Source organism: Monodelphis domestica, chromosome 6, assembly GCF_027887165.1.
Source record: "Monodelphis domestica isolate mMonDom1 chromosome 6, mMonDom1.pri, whole genome shotgun sequence".
Taxonomy (NCBI): Eukaryota; Metazoa; Chordata; class Mammalia; order Didelphimorphia; family Didelphidae; genus Monodelphis; species Monodelphis domestica.
The window spans coordinates 98126571-98144588 of record NC_077232.1 but is presented as its reverse complement, the minus strand read 5'-3'; the positions used below and the strand labels follow the sequence as shown (position 1 = coordinate 98144588).

Here is an 18018-nt window from a genome sequence, read left to right as displayed (position 1 = left end):
CCTAAGGGAATTGTGGTAGGCTGGCTAAAATTATTGACCCGATTGGCTGGAGATTGCAGAGTAGAATAAAGATACATTCTGGCAGTAAAAAAAGGGCAAAAGAAAAGGAAGTACATAACTGAAAGTGGATGTTTATTAAGCTGGTGCTAGACTTTGCTTAGAGCTGAGTTGGAGACCCAAGTGAAGGGGAAGAATTAATGACTAAGTTGGAGGATTATCTTTATTTGTAAGAAATCTCTTAGGGAACCCAGGTGCAGTGGGTACTTTATGTCAAAAGAGTTTGGAAATTAATGATACTTTTGGGGAACCATAAGCTGTCCTCTTATCCTTGAGTACTGGATTTGAACAACTCAAGAGTCTACTGTCAGCTGAATGGAAGGTAGCAATGCTGGTTTTACTTGGGGTAAATAAGGAGAAGCAAAATGGTGAGACATCCCTCCTTCCCATAGACCAAAGAATAGAACTCAGCAGTCTTTGTACCAGCAATTTTTAACTTGCCACTTTGCATTGTAGAAAATGCTTCTTGTCCCTTATCTTTTGTTTTTGACATGCATTTTTGCCTTCTGAGAATTACCCAAGACATTATACTCCATGTTATGATTCTTTTAAGTAACTGATAAAAACAAGTAATTCCAACAAGCTTAATAAGACAATACTCTTGCCAGCTGGTTTTATCACTCAATGTATTTAATATAAAATTTGTTGACATTATCTTTAATTTGTTTAAATATTTATGAACATTGCTTTCAAGGGAATTCATATCTGGGCTTATTGTTTTACATAATTCATTCTGTGTGGTCCCAGCTGTTTGGTATAGCATCTTGCTTCAATGTATTCTGTTGAAAACATCCATAGTTTCCTCTGGAATCTGTTTGGTAGTTCCTTCAGATTGTAGCAGTGCTCTTCTACCGTCTTTGGGTCCCAGATTAGATCCTCTGTTAGTTTGTATAATGAGGGAGGAAGGGTTTCAGATTGCCAACCACCTTCACAATTCATCCTCTTCAGATAAGGAGTCAAGGTAGTCTGTGTCAACATACAAAAGAAATCCAGAAAATAAACTGTCTGCCCAACTTGGATCAGAGAAAAGACCATTTTGATCTGTAAAGAAGATCTCAAGCCACACTTCATCTTCTGGCTGAAGGTAGATTACTGTGGATCCAGAGGCAACATCATGGTTACCTGTGTTGGCATCAAAAGTTTTTATCTTGAATTGCCCATTGTGTACTAGCCCAATTGCCAGGTGTTTGTTGGCTAATGTGATATCATAAGAGAAATAATAGATTCCTGGAAATGCACATATGAACTTTCCTGTTGATGGATTGTAGTGCTCCCCTTCATTGAAAAGGACCTTGTTGAACACAATGGGTATTCTTTCTTCTGGATAACTGGTGGTGATACCAACAGAAAAGGCAGATTTGAGTACTATGCTCCCACACCTGCAGACACCAGGGACCCCTCGATCACCTTGATCTCCTCTGTCTCCCTTTAGTCCAGGAAGTCCAATTGGACCTACATCTCCTTTGTCTCCACTTGGTCCTGTAGGTCCTTTCTTGCCAGTCTCTCCTTGGTCTCCCTTCTCTCCAGTTGGTCCTATAGGTCCAGCCTTGCCTCTTAATCCTTGAAAAATATTTATAAGTTTAGTTATCATGCAAGTGAGAGGTCCACAAATAGCAATCTTTTAAAGATCACATCAGTAAAAATATGTCTTTTAGGTGTAGCTTTAATAATATAGCACCAAATCAATGAGTTCTTTAAAAACTATGACTGCAAGTTTAAAAAATAAAAGCAGAGTTGTGCATTTAAAATTTAAATACTTTTTCTTTTATTAACACAAGGTTAAAAAAAATCCTAACAATTTAAAGTGATTGAATGCTATTTTGATGGTAGAGCTGCTGTCATTCACATATTTACAAAGAGCTCCCAATACCTGTAATGAGATTTCTGTCTGCATAATAATAATATCTTATCTTTTACAAAGCAGTCTAGTTGAAAGTCCAGAACTAAAAGGAATTCAACTTCTTTATTTTACAAATAAGGAGATTGAGGCCTCAGCTGGCTAAATGACTTGGCTGAAGTCCTACAACAAATCTATGGCAGAGAGAAGGAGAAGCTAGATCTCCTGATTCTAGCAGCTATGTGGCACAGTGGATAGAGTATTGAACTTCAGTCATGTCATGAAGACATGAAATCAAATCTAACCTCATATACTTACTAGCTATGAACCTCTGAACAAAGTCATTTAAATTCAGATTTGCCTCAGTTTCCTCATTTGTAAAATGGGAATGATTAGCAGCTCACTCCTAGGATTGGTGTCAGGATCACATGAGACAGTAATTGTAAACTACTTAGCATAGTGCCTGGTACTTAGTAGGTACAATATAAAATTATTATTCTAGAGGGCAGTCAAGAAAACAGCTTTAATTCTGGTTCTACCACTAAATACCTACTTGACTCTGGACAAGTCACTTAACCTAATGGTGCCTTCTTCTGGTCATTGGGTTTGGACCACAATCCCTTCCCAAACTATGCTAGCTTATAAGTCAAGGTCTTCACAATGTACTCCTTGTCTGAACTAATAAGAAATATGTTCCTCATTCCTTTCTAATCACTGATTATAATAGTGCCATTATACCGCCTTTCTGCACAAAGGGATAAAATTCGACTCATATAGGACCATAATTGTAATAATTCATAAATTTTAACATAGTATGAACTGACATAAATGTTTGTGTAACGTAACTGACATCTTCAAGTAAATCACATTAAAACGATTTTCCTATGATAGAGTTCTCATTATTATGTCTTAAGAGAAAATGACTTTTGTGTTCTATTGGCCAAAATTGCATCCCAAGAAACATAACTACATGTAGTAAAAACTTGATTAGCCAAAGAGGCAAGTATCAGGGCTATTATCAAACAGTTCAGCTGTACTCATAACTATAATTCCCAATAATACTTAAGATAATTCATATCTGCAAAGCTTACATCACAAGATCTCTTGAAATGCCAGAGATCTTAGGTTACAATTAAAGGCCTTTTAGCAGAAATATACACTATATCATATAACTGAGATTTTTATAGATTCTGAATTTTAAAGCCATTTTTGATGGCAATTACATATATGATTGCTATACCATGCTGTTTAAATAAGATGCTAGCATATTAGTTTATACTCTGTTACAAAGTTTTTCTACCAACACATCCATAAATATTAATTTCTGTTTTTTTATAGAATAATAAAATTATAGTCTTAAACCTATAAGATTTCATTTTGTAGCTAAAGAAATTGAGGCTCTAGGAGGTTGGCCTTGTAGATCCTATTTGATATTACCATACCCTTGAAGTTAGATTTAGATTTATTCCTAATTTTCTCAGGGTATTAGATTTAGAAATATATTCATAAAATCCTACGATTTTATTAATATAGGCACTCCCTCCATTGACATCAACTACAGTTCCTTTATCTTTGTGGGTTGTTAGAGTCAAAAGAAATTCACCACTTTGTGGCAAACCTTCTGGTGGGGAGTATTTCTGAATTTAGTTAGGCTGGTCTTTGAACCACACATCATGGCAGCCTTTCCACTTTTGCCAGACCTTGCAAGTTTTGGCATACTCTTTGAAAACCCAAGGTAGTCTCCATGCCATGAAAAGGCATCAGAGTAGGACCTTACTGGGGGCAGAAATATATAATGGCGGTTAATACAGAATCACACATTCATCTAGAGTGTACCTTACCTAGGATTTTCAAATCAGTTTGCCAACAAGATGGCTTCATCATAGGATCTAGACTTGGGAGGGACAGATAATATAAATCAAACTCATCATTTTACAGATAAGTCAAAGGAGACTCAGGTGTATAAGTGGAAATTTTGTATCTTTTGAACTACATCCCCCAGAATTTCTTTTAGTACTTCCTAAAATTCCCTTTAATCTCTCCACTACATTTGCATAGTCACATTTGTATATAGTTTGGTGTCTCTGCCCTATTCTCTCCTCTCTTCTCTCACAACTGGGCTGGGTTTAGGTAGTTCTTTTACTTTAGCTATTTTCAATAAAAAATTTAAAATATAATACTTATTGAATATTAATTTTAATATTTACAAAGGCAAGTAATTTACCTAAAGTCATGCAGGTAGCCAACAGTAGAGCCAGGAAATGAACCTGGATCCTCTTACTTCAAACTCAAAGCTCTTTCCACTATTGCTAAGTGGACAGTTGTGATGTGGTATCCATCTAGCCCTATTCTTATGAAAGAGCAAGAATATAATAAAATTCTTCTGTTATACCACAAGTAATCTGTTTCTTGGTCCTTCTAGCATGGAGTTAATGTGGACCGACAATGAAGAATAAGATTGGACAGTTATTATGTATCATGTTACTGTTTCAAACATAAAAAATGAAATCCAGGAAAAACTCAGTGACTTTCATAATTTCCCTCAAAAATTTGGAACAGAGTAAGAAACAGAGACTCTAATTGCTGTGTCTGACTAACATCATTCTCATAAGATCATGGTGATTAAAACAAACAAAAGCAACAACAAAAGAAATAGGATAATTTTTCTGGGTTTCAGGGAAGAAGAAAAAAGGGAAAGGGGTGTGGATGAGGGGAAGGTACTTCATTGAAAATTAACTTTCATTACCTGCAGTCCCCTTTTCACCTTTTTCACCTCTCCTGCCATCTCTACCATCTCTTCCTGGAAGGCCAATACGACCGTGTGGCCCAGGTGATCCATTAGCTCCTGGGGGACCAGGAGGTCCAGGCAAGCCAGGTATACTACAAATATACCTTGGGGAGTGACTTTCTCCTTTGAACTGATTACCCCGAAGCTGTCCACTTGCCCAGATGGCAAAACTTGTAACATAGAGCAAGACAAACATCTTTGGCTCTGGAAGAGACACAGATGAGCATAAATGCATCTTCTCAGGTCTTACTTAGGGTATTGATTCTATTTGAGAGGCAATAAGCTATTTGAAGCATTATATCCCCCAATAAAAAAATTCCCTCCCGAATTTCCCAAATTAATTATTATTAATAAAGAATTCTTGACTGTATATCTAATGACCACAGAGACAGGGGCCAGTTTAGAAGCTTCAAAAATAATTTAGCAAAATCTATTAGCTGTACTTGATCTTCAGATAAAACTGGAGGAAAAGGGATTTTTAAAAAGGAATCCTATTATTCTCCCCATCCCTGAAATTCACATGTTACTCCAATTAGTGGTAACTGAAGCGATATATGTGTCCTAAGGGGAGACTCAACCTCTCATCTAAAATCTTTAAGCTGTAATACCACAGTGCTTGTCACATTAAGCTGTTGGAGCCCATTCACCAGGCAAAACTAAAGAGCAGGAGTCAATTAAAAATGTGGAGCTAAGCTGTGGGTTCTCAATGAAATAAATACCTTTTCCATCAGCTCTGCTCTGAGAGATTTTTTGCAAAGTAAATATCCAAGCAAATAAGGCTTGATTTTTATAACTTTTATTATTATCTTGATGCTCAGGAAGAAAGTTTGGGTAGCTTCGATATTCTATCTGAAATGGTCCCAGAGCTTTGGCAATTTTTTTGATACCCTAAAGACTATATATATATATATATATATATATATATATATATATATATATATATAATCCCTCCTAATATATGGATTTAGTCTGCTCAGACCTTAGTTACTAGTGAGTATATCCTGTGATTGAAAATAAGCTTTACAACTCTTAAAAGTGCATCAACAAAGATCACTTTTGTTTTTGACAGCCAACTGTCCAGAAGAATAAGAGTCACCTATACTTTTTTAGTGCCAATGGGGAATTTGTAATATATGCAATAGGTACATAATATAATATAATGAATATAATATAATACAATATAAAATAATGTACACTATAGTATAATATAATATTATATATAGCATATATAATATGACATATATACTATAATATTCTATATAGTTATTTTCTTTTATTATATGCTTCCTATTCTTCCACCTTATATTATTCTTCTATATACTATATTATATTGTATATATATAATAGTATATTATATGACATATAATACATATTATGCTATACTATAATATATTACTTATATATTATGTTATATTGCATATATTACATTATATGTTATATTCTATATTAGTAATATAATACATATAATAAAATGTTATATTATCATAGATTATGTTGTTATATTTATGTTATAATATTAATTATATTGTATCATATCAGGATAGTGAAAGGCCTTGAGCTCATGCCATAAGAAAACTGATTGATGTAACTGGGGATTTAGACTGTATTAAAGCAAACTCATAGCAAGGACATAAGAGCTGCCTTCAATGTAAAATGAAAGGAGTATTCAAATTATTCTGTTGGATCTCAGAAAACAGAACTCAGAACAATGGGTGGAAGTAATAAAAAGGTAAATTTTGTCTTGAGAGAAAGGAAAAACTTCACATAAGGAAAGTTATCTAGAAAAGGAATGGACAACCTCAAGAAGTAGAGGGGTTTTCTTCCATAAGATTTTTAAACAAAGATTTGATGATTACTTGTTAATGATGTGATGTTGTAGAATGGATTACTGGCCCCTGAGGTCCCTAATAAATCTGATATTCTAGCCTTCTGTGTCTATATGGTGTCAGCACCATCAATTAATGAGGAGGTGGCAGAGGAAGATAAACTGAATTCGTCATTTAGCATCATATTTCTATTAAGAAGATGAAATGAGAAATTCAGGTCACTAAGTGGTGCACTGGAGAGCGTGCTGGACCTGGAGTCTAAAAGACTCCATTTCCTGAATTCAAATCTGGCCCCAGGCACTTACTAGCTATGTGACCCTGGGCAAGTCACTTAACCCTATTTGCCTCAGTTTCTTCATCTATAAATTGATCTGTAGAAGAAATGGTAAACCACTCCAGTATCTTTGCCAAGAAAATCCCAAATGGAGTAATGAGGAATCATACATGACTGAAAGAGAACTGAACAAAATGAGAAATGATAGTTTAATTAGATTGAATGAAATTAAACATGACCACAACTATGTACCTCAACAAAATTACTAGTTTGGGAAGTATATTTTTCAGTGGCTACATAGATCGGCCAAAAATAAGACCCCCAAACCACTTGTAGCATTGTCCACCTGAGATTATATTAAAACATCTTTTGACTAAGTAAACTCATTAGATTTGCTCAATGTTGTTTATCATTTATAAAACAAAAGACATTCCCAAAGGGGTTCCAGACTACATAAATACAAGGAAACAGGTTTTCAAAACAATGAGTTGAAAAACCTTTGTTTAAAAGGTAGGAATCCCTTAGATGTCAGATGATTAGTTTTTCTTCCTTTAATGCTTTGACAAGGTATTTTGAAAAGGGAAATATTATTTTATATTAGCACAGGTCTAAAATGGAAACTTGTAGAGAGGAAAATAGAGGCTGGAATGGATGAAATGGCCCATTGGAAGAATAATCATGGAATCTGGGAATATCAAAGTTGGAGTTATGCCAGATCATGTTTTCTAGTGCCTGCATTCAGGCAGTGTGGTACAATGAAAAGGGAACAGAACTTGAAGAAAAGTGACTCTGGGTTTGAATTCCAGCTCAGACACTAGCTGTGTGATGAGAGATGAGTTACTTTAACAACATTGAGCCTCAGTTATCTCTTGCTCTACATATATAGGGTTTTGGTAAGGAAAATATTTGGACAATTTTAAGGTGGTACATGAATGTGCATTTTTAAAAATGTATTTGTTTGGGTATGGACTTGAGAATTCATTACCATGAGAATTTCCCAGTGTGGAAATTCTCTCCACCTCTATAGATCAGAAGAAGCTCATTTGGGGCACTTGTCCATAGTCACAAAGCTATTCTACATAAGAGGCAAGACTTAATTCCAGGTTTTCCCCGAGTCCTAGGTTCTCTCTCTCTCTCTCTCTCTCTCTCTCTCTCTCTCTCTCTCTCTCTCTCTCTCTCTCTCTCTCTCTCTCTCTCTCTCTCTCTCTCTTTTCTCTCTCTCTCTCATATTATGTTGCTTTTCCAATTTGAGTTATTGTTGTTATCATTAGTAATAGTCTCTGCTTGAATTAATTATAATGAAAGGGAACTCAGTACCCAAAGATAAAGGAAAAAAGTCAGACCTAAAAGAAAGTTTAAAGGAAGAAACCAAAGGAGATGATTTGGGAAATGCTATTTACATGATCTGGCATAAGCTTGGAGAAGAATCGAGGAAACATAATAACAAAAGTTACTTGTATACAAAAAGAATTTTAGCTCTAGAGAGTAAGATGTATTTAGAAATTATCAAGGAAAAATGGTAATCCTTGGCAACAGACAGAGAAGCAAAGAGGTGCTGAAAGGGAGAAGCTAAAAAAGATGACAAGATTGCATGCTTACAAAATGAGAATGTCAAGATTGCATGTTTACAAAATGAGGGAAGAAAGATAATTCCCAAATGGAAGTCAAAACAGAGCAAGAGACGTATTTAAGGACAAAATATGTAGACAATACTATTTTATGCTAACATTAGTTACTGATATATGTAAAAAAAGGAGAATGGAAAAATGTGTATGGGAAAATTTTTTAACCTTACCTTCATTCTAAGAATCAATACTAAGTATTGGTTCTGAAGCAGAAGATCAATAAGGGCTAGGCAACTGGGGTTAAGTGACTTGCCTGGGGTCACATAGGTAGGAAGTGGGAAACAATTTTAAAGTAATAATTTGTTAGTCAATTAATAAACATTTATGTGCCAAAAATTGTGCTAAGCCCAGGAAATACAATAAAAGACAAAAGACCATCCCTGTTGTCAGGGAACTTACAATCTATTGGGAGAATTAACATGAACACAACTATATACAAATAAAATAAATTAGAAATAATCAACAGAGAGAAGGAACTAGAATTGAGGGGGATCAAAAGGCTTTTTGTCAAAGCAAGATTTTATCTGGTACTTGAAGAAAGCTAAGGAAGCCAGGAGGTGGAGATGAAAAGGGAGAGCACTAAATTATTAACTGAGGGAGTCAAAACAGTGAGATTTCATTAATCCAACCAGCAAGTTTCCTTTACCATTGTGGGGCATTGTGCTACATATCATGAAGAATGCATAAAAGTTTAAGACAAGGTCTGTACCATCCTAGGAGCTAAAATCTAGCTGACAAAGTGAAATAACATGGAACAGTGTAAAGAGTTTTGATTTTGGACTCAGAGGACCTGGGTTTGAATTCCACATGTGCCATTTATGATTTGCATAGTCTTGGGCAAATCATATCATCATCGTCATTGTCATTGTCATTGTCAACATCATTACTAATATGGAACTTCAAGATTTACAAAATGCTTTACATATGTTTCTCATTTGATCCTTACAAAAACCCTTGTGAGATAAATGTCATTATTATTTGCATTTTACAGATTAAGAAACAGGCAGAGAGAGAGATTTAGTGACTTGCCTAGGGTCACACAGTTTAGCAAATGCCTGAAGCAAGATTTGGTGTCAGATTTTCCTATTCCCTCAATCTAGCAATCTCTCTTAACTATTATTCTCTATTCCTTGGTTACTTTATCTGTGAGGAAATTGGACTAGACAGACTCTCACATCTCTTCTAGCTCCAAATCCAGGGTTAGAGTGCATTATGAATATTATTTGTGTAGATTTTGAAAGATGACTTACTTGTGAAGGATGGATTGGCAAGAAGAGAGATTAGAGGCAGGGATGCTACTTGGGAGAATATCACAACAGTCAAAGCAAGAGAACCCAAGAAACAAGGAAGTCCCTAAAAGAAGTCATACTTTAATTTAGGAAGGTGGGAGAACATGATATCTGAAGCTGGAAGGGATCTTAGCAATCAATTTCCTTACTTTTCAGCTTGAGAAAAAGGAGACTCAGAGATAGGGAAATCATTTGCCTAAGGAATACAAGAGAGCTTGGCTGAATTATTTAAATTCAACAAGCATTGATTAAATACCTGCTGAGTGCAAAGTACTGTGTGAGGAAATGAGGACATAGACAAAAACAAAACAAGCTCTAAAGAAGCTTCAATTCAACTGGAATATAATTAGGCTAACTTATTATGACCTGTGGTTGTTCCTCATGCTGTTTGGTGCCAGAGCACTAAATGGTTATTCCCTCTAAGCTTGAAAAGTTCCCCTTTCCTCAAAAGAAAAATGCCCAGATGCCCCTACTGTTTCATACCAATGGGTCTTGATTAGACCTTCTCAGAATATCATGCATATATGATGAGTTGACATTTTGTTTTCTGGTTTCCAACCTGGCTCTTTGGTAATCTTTTCTCTAGCTCCCAAGAGAGTTTGCCTTTACTTGGGACTGTCCTTTCCTCTCTGACCCTTCCTCTGTTCCTATTCTATCTGCCTTATTCTAGTGTACTTCAGACCAGAGAAGGTAGCTGGCCATTATTAACCTTTGCTCCCCATTGGATGGCAACAAGGCATGATAGCCTACACCTTGACTTTTGTATTTTTCTTATGTGATGCCTTCCTATTCAGAGTACCTCCATATTTCTTACTGTTGTATTTCTATTGTGTTTTGCTTGGCAAATATTTGTTGATATGAATAGTTTTGCTTCAGGAGGGAAAACATTTATTAAATGCCTATTATATAGTATATATGGTATATAATATATAGATATAGATACTATGCTAAGTATTTTACAAAGATGATATCATTTGATCCTCACAACACACCTTGGAGAGAGGTACTATTATCTCCATTTTACAGCTGAGATAATTAAGGCAGAAAGAAGTTAGGTAAGTAAGCTAGTAAGTATCTAAGACTGGATTAGAATTCAGGTCTTTCTGACTCCAGGCCCAGCACTCCATCCATGGTGTCTTCTAACTGCCTTATTAAGGACTGCTATTTTTTTGTAAAGTATTTGCAAGGTAAGTAATCACTAAATAGCAAAGTACTAGTGTAGCAGAGAATTCACAAGCCTTGGATGTAAGAAATCGAATTACCACCTTTCTCTGACACCTAAAATTTGTATGAACATAGACAAGCTGTTTAACTTTCTAAGTTTCAGTTTCCTCATCAGTAAATGGTGATAGAATCATAGACATAAAGTTGGAAGGAATCTTGGAAGTCACTTTCTAGCCTAATTCCTACTCAAATCTTCAATCCCATTGAAAATAAAGAAAATAAATATTCATGCAGTCTCTGCTCAAGCACCTCTAATGGCAGAGATTTCTCTCTCTCTCAAGGGGATGCCATTCCATTTTTGGACAGTTCTAATTATTGGAAGGCTCTCTAAAAGATTCCAACAAGAAACTTGTCATGGTCCAGGGAGTTAATTTGAGTTGTTTAACTCCTTTAAATGTGTTCATTCACTTAAGAACAACTTCTGTTTAATTACATCTGCTGTTCATCTTTCCATTCTTGAAAAGAGCTCATTCTCTGCTGAAGGACTTGGAAATTAATGAGTTGTTGGACATCCACGAGAGATTTCCTTAGGTCTTTTTGTGTCTTGGCCAGATTATCCGTAGGTCCAATTTGCAAGTATTAATATCTGGTTGTGAATGTAATTTATAGCTTTCCTACTTCCTTTAAATGTTGAATTTACTATGGGGCTGATCATGTGAGCAGTGTTTCATTGCAGACAAAAAGGATTGTATGTTTATTTCTGTGATGGAATTCGGGCTGCTATTTTGATTTTCTTCTTGTTCCATCTGTTTTCATTGTAGAGATTTTATTATGAAGTCTATCATCTTTGCCAATACAGAATGAGCATTGGAAAGACTTATAATTAAAGCTAAGACACTTAAACCTTATTTAGCTCAACCCTCATATTTTGCTAAGGAGGGAACTGATCAGAGTTTAAGTGATGGGACCAAGAAGATATAGCTAGTAATAGCAGAACTGAGAGTTGAATCCAGATAATCTGACTCCAAATTAAACATTTTTCTACTATATTATAAGGCAAAAACATCTTCCAACTTTATTTGATCTCATAGCAACATCCTGTAAAAATATCTGTGCTACAGATATGGGCTAAAGCCCCAGCAATTGTGTGAAGGAACAGAGTTAAAAACTAGAGATCCACAGGTGACAACAACTCATTCAGGCTTCTCTTCTACTCATCCATGCATTTAGTTCCCTGGGATTCTGTCTTTTAAACTTCTTACTTTAACTTTAAGTTCCTAAAGCCCTAAGCTTGATGGAAGATCTCCCTTCTGGACTTTGTTATGGACTTAGAATCTGAATTCCCACTTCCCAGCTTGCTGTTATGAGGCAGCTGTGTTGGAATGGATAGACAGGGCTCTATTGAGAGTAAAAAGACATTTGGATTTGAATCTTGATTCTTACATTCTCTAGCTGTGATATTCTGGGCAACTCATTTCCCTTTTCAGAGTCTCATTTTCATCACCTGTAGAATGGGCATAACAATGATTGTTTTTGACCACCAGCTTCCCCTCCCCCCAATTTTGTTGATGACTTCCTGAAAATATCTGAGAACTTAATGGAGGGAGACTTCAGGATAGTGGCAAAATATCTCTCTTCCTATAATCACTTTTGAAATTTCATCATTAAAAATTCAATCCTTTGGGTCTTGAAAGTTTTTGGTTTTAGAGGGTAGGAACTCGACCTATGATTTCATTAGTATAGTCAACTCCCAGGTAAGAGTGGGCACATGTTCTCCACCTTAAAGTTTTGCCTAGGACACCACTACCAATATGTGTCAGAAAGAGGATTTGAACTCAGGTCTAATTAAATGTATGATAAGTGCCATGTAATCATAAACTCTCAAATGTCAGTTATTATTTTTATTATTTAATAATTATTGACACCAGGAAAGTTAATATCTCAAATGCAAATACTTTGGGAGTAGTAACATTTTAAGCCAGCTAATATCCTAGTTGGAATTAAGACCACCATTTAAGAATAAGGTTCTACAGAAATGAGAGAGTGGCAAGGAGCACTACACATGGGGGAAAAGAGGAACTGAAAGATGAAAGATAAAAATGGGTGAGAAATAAGCAAAAACCAGTAGTCTGCTTTACAACTTTCCTTAGGATTAGCTCTGAATGAGGAGGGTAGAAATGGGGCACAAATATAATTATCCTGCTGTTTTGCTCAAACTAGGTTTTAGGGTAGAATGAGAATCTCTGGAGAAGAAGCTATGATTACTTCCAAGTCCAGATCTGGGATGATAACGGCAGCCCTCCCCATAACTGTTGCTATTTACCTATTGTGCTCAGTCAGTCTAGAAAATCTGAGCAGTATGATGGTAGTGGTGGTGGTGATAATGGTGATGGTGGTGAGAGAGGTAAATCTAGAAAGCCCTTTGACTTCAAGACCAGTGCTCCCTCCATCATTTTCAGACGTATCTTCCTTCAAAGCTAGAATCAAAAAATATTAATTTCTATTTTCAGAATGAATCAGAGGAATTCTTTGAAGAAGATAATTTTATTATTATGCAGATACCTAAATCAGTATGAGCCAGCAGTGTGATGTGGCTCCTCAAAAGTCATAGCATACTTAGACTTCATTTGTATAACATCCAGAGTATGGGTAGTGATGGTGTTGCTGGATTTTCTTCTAGACAACTAATTTTTAAGAAATTTTTTCAGCTCTGTGACCACATTTTAAAAAAGGTTATTTACAGGCTGTATAGAAATAATCTTGAAAGGGACCAAAGTGTATAGAAAAGAGGAATCATAATGGTATTGATATTAAAAACAATCTAGATAGAGAGAAGATATTTGGATAAGTTGGGAATATATACTGGAGAAGAGAAGACTGGAGGGGAGGGAACATAGGAAACATAATACTATTTCCAGTCCTGGTGAGTAGAAACAGATTAGACTTGTTCTTTGGCTTCAAAGAGAGCTAGCTAGACTGTTCCATTTTTTTTTGTCATCTTTGTCTCCTTAACACCTAGGAGGCCTTTAATAAATATTTACTGAGGATGGCAGATAGTTCAGTGGATTGACAGTTAGCCTTAGAGATAGGAAGTCCTAGATTCTAATCTGCCTTCAGACACTTCCTAGGTGTGGGACCCTTGGCAAATCACTTAACTCCTATTGCCTAGCCCTTAACACTCTTGATTCCAAGATGGTAGGCAAAAGTTTAAAAAAATAAATAAATCCTTTTTGATTAATTTATTGTTGGGGAACTTGTAAGAGATTCATCCTAGAGAGAGATTTGTGTTGGACTAACAAAACACTTTGATCACTTTCAAGTTTATAATTCATTCTATTGGTTAAGAAAACCATGACAGTAGATGAAAATGACATAGATGAAAAACTTCAGTGTATCATTAGTATAGATACTATGTCACCAGTGTAGACTGTACTCCTGTAAGGCTATGTAAGAAGCCTACTTAAAAAAAACCTAATCCTTTACTTTTTGTCTAAGTATTGGCTCCAAAGACAACATTGCTTTATTATCCTTCTCCATTTGGTTCTGTTCTTTGGTCCTTGCCCCCAAAGAAGCATTCAATTGTGACTTTCTTTCCCCCCCTCCTGTTTACTCATTTTATCTATCTATCTATCTATCTATCTATCTATCTATCTATCTATCTATCTGTCTGTCTGTCTGTCTGTCTGTCTGTCTATCCATTTATTTACTTATTTTTTTATTCATTCATTCATTCATTCATTTTTCCCACCTTATGAACTGAAAACTTGCTCCTTTGTTGATTTACTGAGCCAGAATATTTGAGCTATTATACCCTGAGGCCAAATTTCCTCAATCCTCAATCCTCTTTTGGTATAATGGATTCAACCAGTTGAGCTAACCTGCTGAGCTAGCCTGCCCTGGAACAAATTCCTCTCTGTAGCCAATGGGCCAAGGCTGTCCAGCCAGGTGGCATCCCCCCAGTTCCTTCCTGCCAGCCATTGTCAGAGCCTGGACCTTGCAGTGGGTCAGAGGTGTTCCCTCCCATGGCTGCAGTCTCTGCAGAAGGACAACAAGATCTAGGGAACATCAAACCTCAAAAAAACCCCAGGGAATTTGATGCAAGCTCTGGAGGAGCTCAAAAAGGAATTTAAAAATCAAATAAGAAAGGTTAAATAGAAATGGCAAAAGGAAAATAGTAGCCTCAAAAGCAAAATAGGTCATCTGGAAACAGAGGCATAGGCATTGAAAGCCATTGACCTGCTGGAAAATGATGCAAAAAAGTCAGAAGAAGAGAAGAATGACTTGAAAGGAAGAATGGAACAAAAGGAAAAGGAGAATCTAAAGGTCATGGAAGAAATTCAGTCTTGAAAATTTAGAATTGGTCAGTTGGAAGCTAGGTAGTTGGGGGCCATCTGACAGTGGTATCAAACCCAAATAGACTCAAACAGTAAACTTAGAAAAGCATAATTTATCATCATTTATATTTTTATTTAATTTTTAAAAGTATCACCCAATTATACTTTAATCTAGTTTAATCTGCCTGCAGGATTATTGTGGGCCACTTGTTTTATAGCTATAGTGTATAATATTCTTTCTAGAATTTTTGTGATAGAAGGGAACATGTCTTTCTTAAATTGTGGCACTTAGTAATGAACATAACACTCACAGGCCATCTGGCCAGAGTATTGTATCATTTTGTAAAGGAACACCCCAAAACTTCTGTTTTCATTTTTGACTAGTATATTTTAAGAAAGTCATTGTTTGACATACTAGAGAGTACTCCAAGAAACACTAAACAGCAATTGGTGTTAAATTACAGTAAGATCCTAGAATGTCAAAGCAGGAAAGATCCTTAGAGAGCATCTGTTCAACCTCTTCATTTTACAAATTAAGAAACTGAGGCTCAGAGTGTTGTCTGTAACTTGTTTAAGGACACACAACCATTAAGTATTAATTGGGCTTTTCATCTATGTCATATATCTTCAAGTTTAGTGTTCTTCCTCTCTATACCTCTCTGCCTCTTGGTGGATATACCCCAACACCAAATCTCAGTAGTCTATGTCACCTGGATGGGGCATACTCTTTGTTTTCTGAAGCAGAGAATGACAATTTCAAAGGTAGAGAGTGATTATTAAGGGCTTTCTAGCCTTTTAGAAGAAAGGCACTATGGGAATAAAACTATGATTATGAAAGCAGAGCTTTTAATGCCTACCTTATTTGCATTCTGAGAACATACTGGAACCAAATCCCAGTAAGTCCTTAGATCTATGTGAACTGCTAATCTAAAAGCTTTAAGGAGATTTGGGGCCAATGGAAAAAGTCCAAATATAAACCCTAGAACTAAACCTGATAGTGTGGGTATTACTGAGAGCCATATGCAGGACTTATGCTATAATGGGGTCCCAGATAAAGTTATGAGTCATATAAAAGCATAAGCAACCTGGGGCTGAGATTTTCAGCTGTGTCCCAGATATTCCCAGAGAATCACTGAATTAGAGAGCTGAAAGTCCCTTAGAAATCATGGAGGGTGTTGAGAGAACTATTAAATACCTAATACGTACCAGGCACAATGCTAATATGCTTTACAGAGAGAAGTTAAGTGACTTACCTAGGGTCACAACCTTCATGTCACCATGCAATCCAGCTTCCCTTATGTAAATTCAAATCCTAGTTCCTAATAATCAAAGCATTTTCTGACCTTTGTAGTACATGGCAGAAGAGAAGCCAGAGGTCCGAAACTAGAAACCTGATTCTCACATTTAATTGCTGCATGACATGAGCAAATCACTTGTCTTTGGGTCTCCGTTTCTTCATCTACAAAATGAAGGAGCTGGATTAGATGATCTCTAAGGTCCTCTCCAAATGTAAATACTATCCTCCTGTGTTTGGAGACTAAACTCTATATTTTAAAAAACTGGAACTCATTTAGTGTGGAAAAGTTGAGTTTCATCACACCCTGAGTGACAATGGGGCAGAGAGTCCACTGGTCTTGTAACCTCTCTGAAGAGGACTGGAATGCTGACCTGTGAAGTAACCAAATGTAGCAGGAGCCCATAGTTTGGAATGTGCTAAGTTTCTTCAGCTGCGATTCCATCTTTTGTGTATATCTTGGTCCATTTTCTTTTCTCTGAGAGTTCAATTTAGTCTCTAAGCACTCCTCCCAGATTTGACATATTGCTCTAAGCTATCTGCTCCTTCTCCATTTGGTTAAAGGCCACGAAGATGGAAAGAGATGAGAGGTAGTCTGGTGTAGTAACAGCTCAAATTTCTATAGCATTTTAAAGATGAGCAATGAACTTTCCCAACAACAATCCTTTAAGTTAGATTGTACTAATATTGCTGTTCCTATTTTAAGGGAAGGAAATTGAAATAGTAAGCTTAAGTATCTTGAACAAGTTGGTATACTAGTTGGGATTTGGATTCTATGGCATTACAGACTGAGAGTTGCTGAGGTCACCATATTCAGTCTTGGATTTAAGAGATTGAAAGACTTGAGTTCAAATCTTGCCTCAGACACTTACTAGCTGTGCCACTTACTCTCTGAGCCTCAGTTTCTTCATCTGTAAAGTGAGGATCATACTCCCAAGGTCATTGTGAAGATCAAATGACTTAATGGGTTTAGTGCTTTGCAAACATTAAAGCACTATATGAATGCTAAACTGTTATTATTATCTATTTAAAGACAAAGAAACTGAGGTCCAGAGAGGAACCACATGGAGTAGGTGGTGAGAAGTAAAGTCCAGATTCAAACCTTGGTTCTTTGTTTGAAAAGTGTGATAAAGGATGAAAGGTTTGCAAAAACTGAGAGATGCAAACCTCAGAGAGTGATTGACAAGAGCATGTGACTAAGGGTCACATGGGAGCCTGAGCTTGAGATCTGGGAAAATTCTATTCCCAACTGACCTCTCTCTCGGAAGGACCTGAGCTTAAGGCTTGAAGAGGATTTTCTCCTGTGACCACAGAGGAAAGAGGTTTTCTGGATCTGGATGCTGACAGCATCAGTAAGAAAATCTCTGGACATCTACCAACTGAAGATCCTGGCCCTATTTGATTGGACTCCTTGTGTGAGACTTGGATGTTGGAAAGTTAATGCTTAGCTTAATAAGATAGTTTAGTTATTATAGATATTAGCTTTTAAGATAAGTATAAGTATAGTTTGCTCCTAAACTCTTATTCCTT

General features: G+C 36.2%; 1 protein-coding gene across 4 annotated transcripts in view; it reads right to left on the bottom strand.

Annotated features, from left to right (window-relative positions):
* Positions 1-666: 666 nt before the first annotated feature.
* Positions 667-18018, bottom strand: part of C1QTNF7 (C1q and TNF related 7) — a 152794-nt gene continuing 135442 nt past the window's right edge. For all 4 annotated transcript variants that reach the window (XM_016423309.2, XM_007496711.3, XM_056802442.1 and 1 more), the window contains 2 exons: positions 4641-4886; positions 667-1617 (listed from right to left, as the gene is read on the bottom strand). In XM_016423309.2, coding sequence (XP_016278795.1) covers positions 986-1617; positions 4641-4878 — 870 coding nt within the window. In that variant the 5' untranslated portion in view covers positions 4879-4886 and the 3' untranslated portion in view covers positions 667-985. The remainder of the gene's footprint in view (positions 1618-4640; positions 4887-18018) is intronic.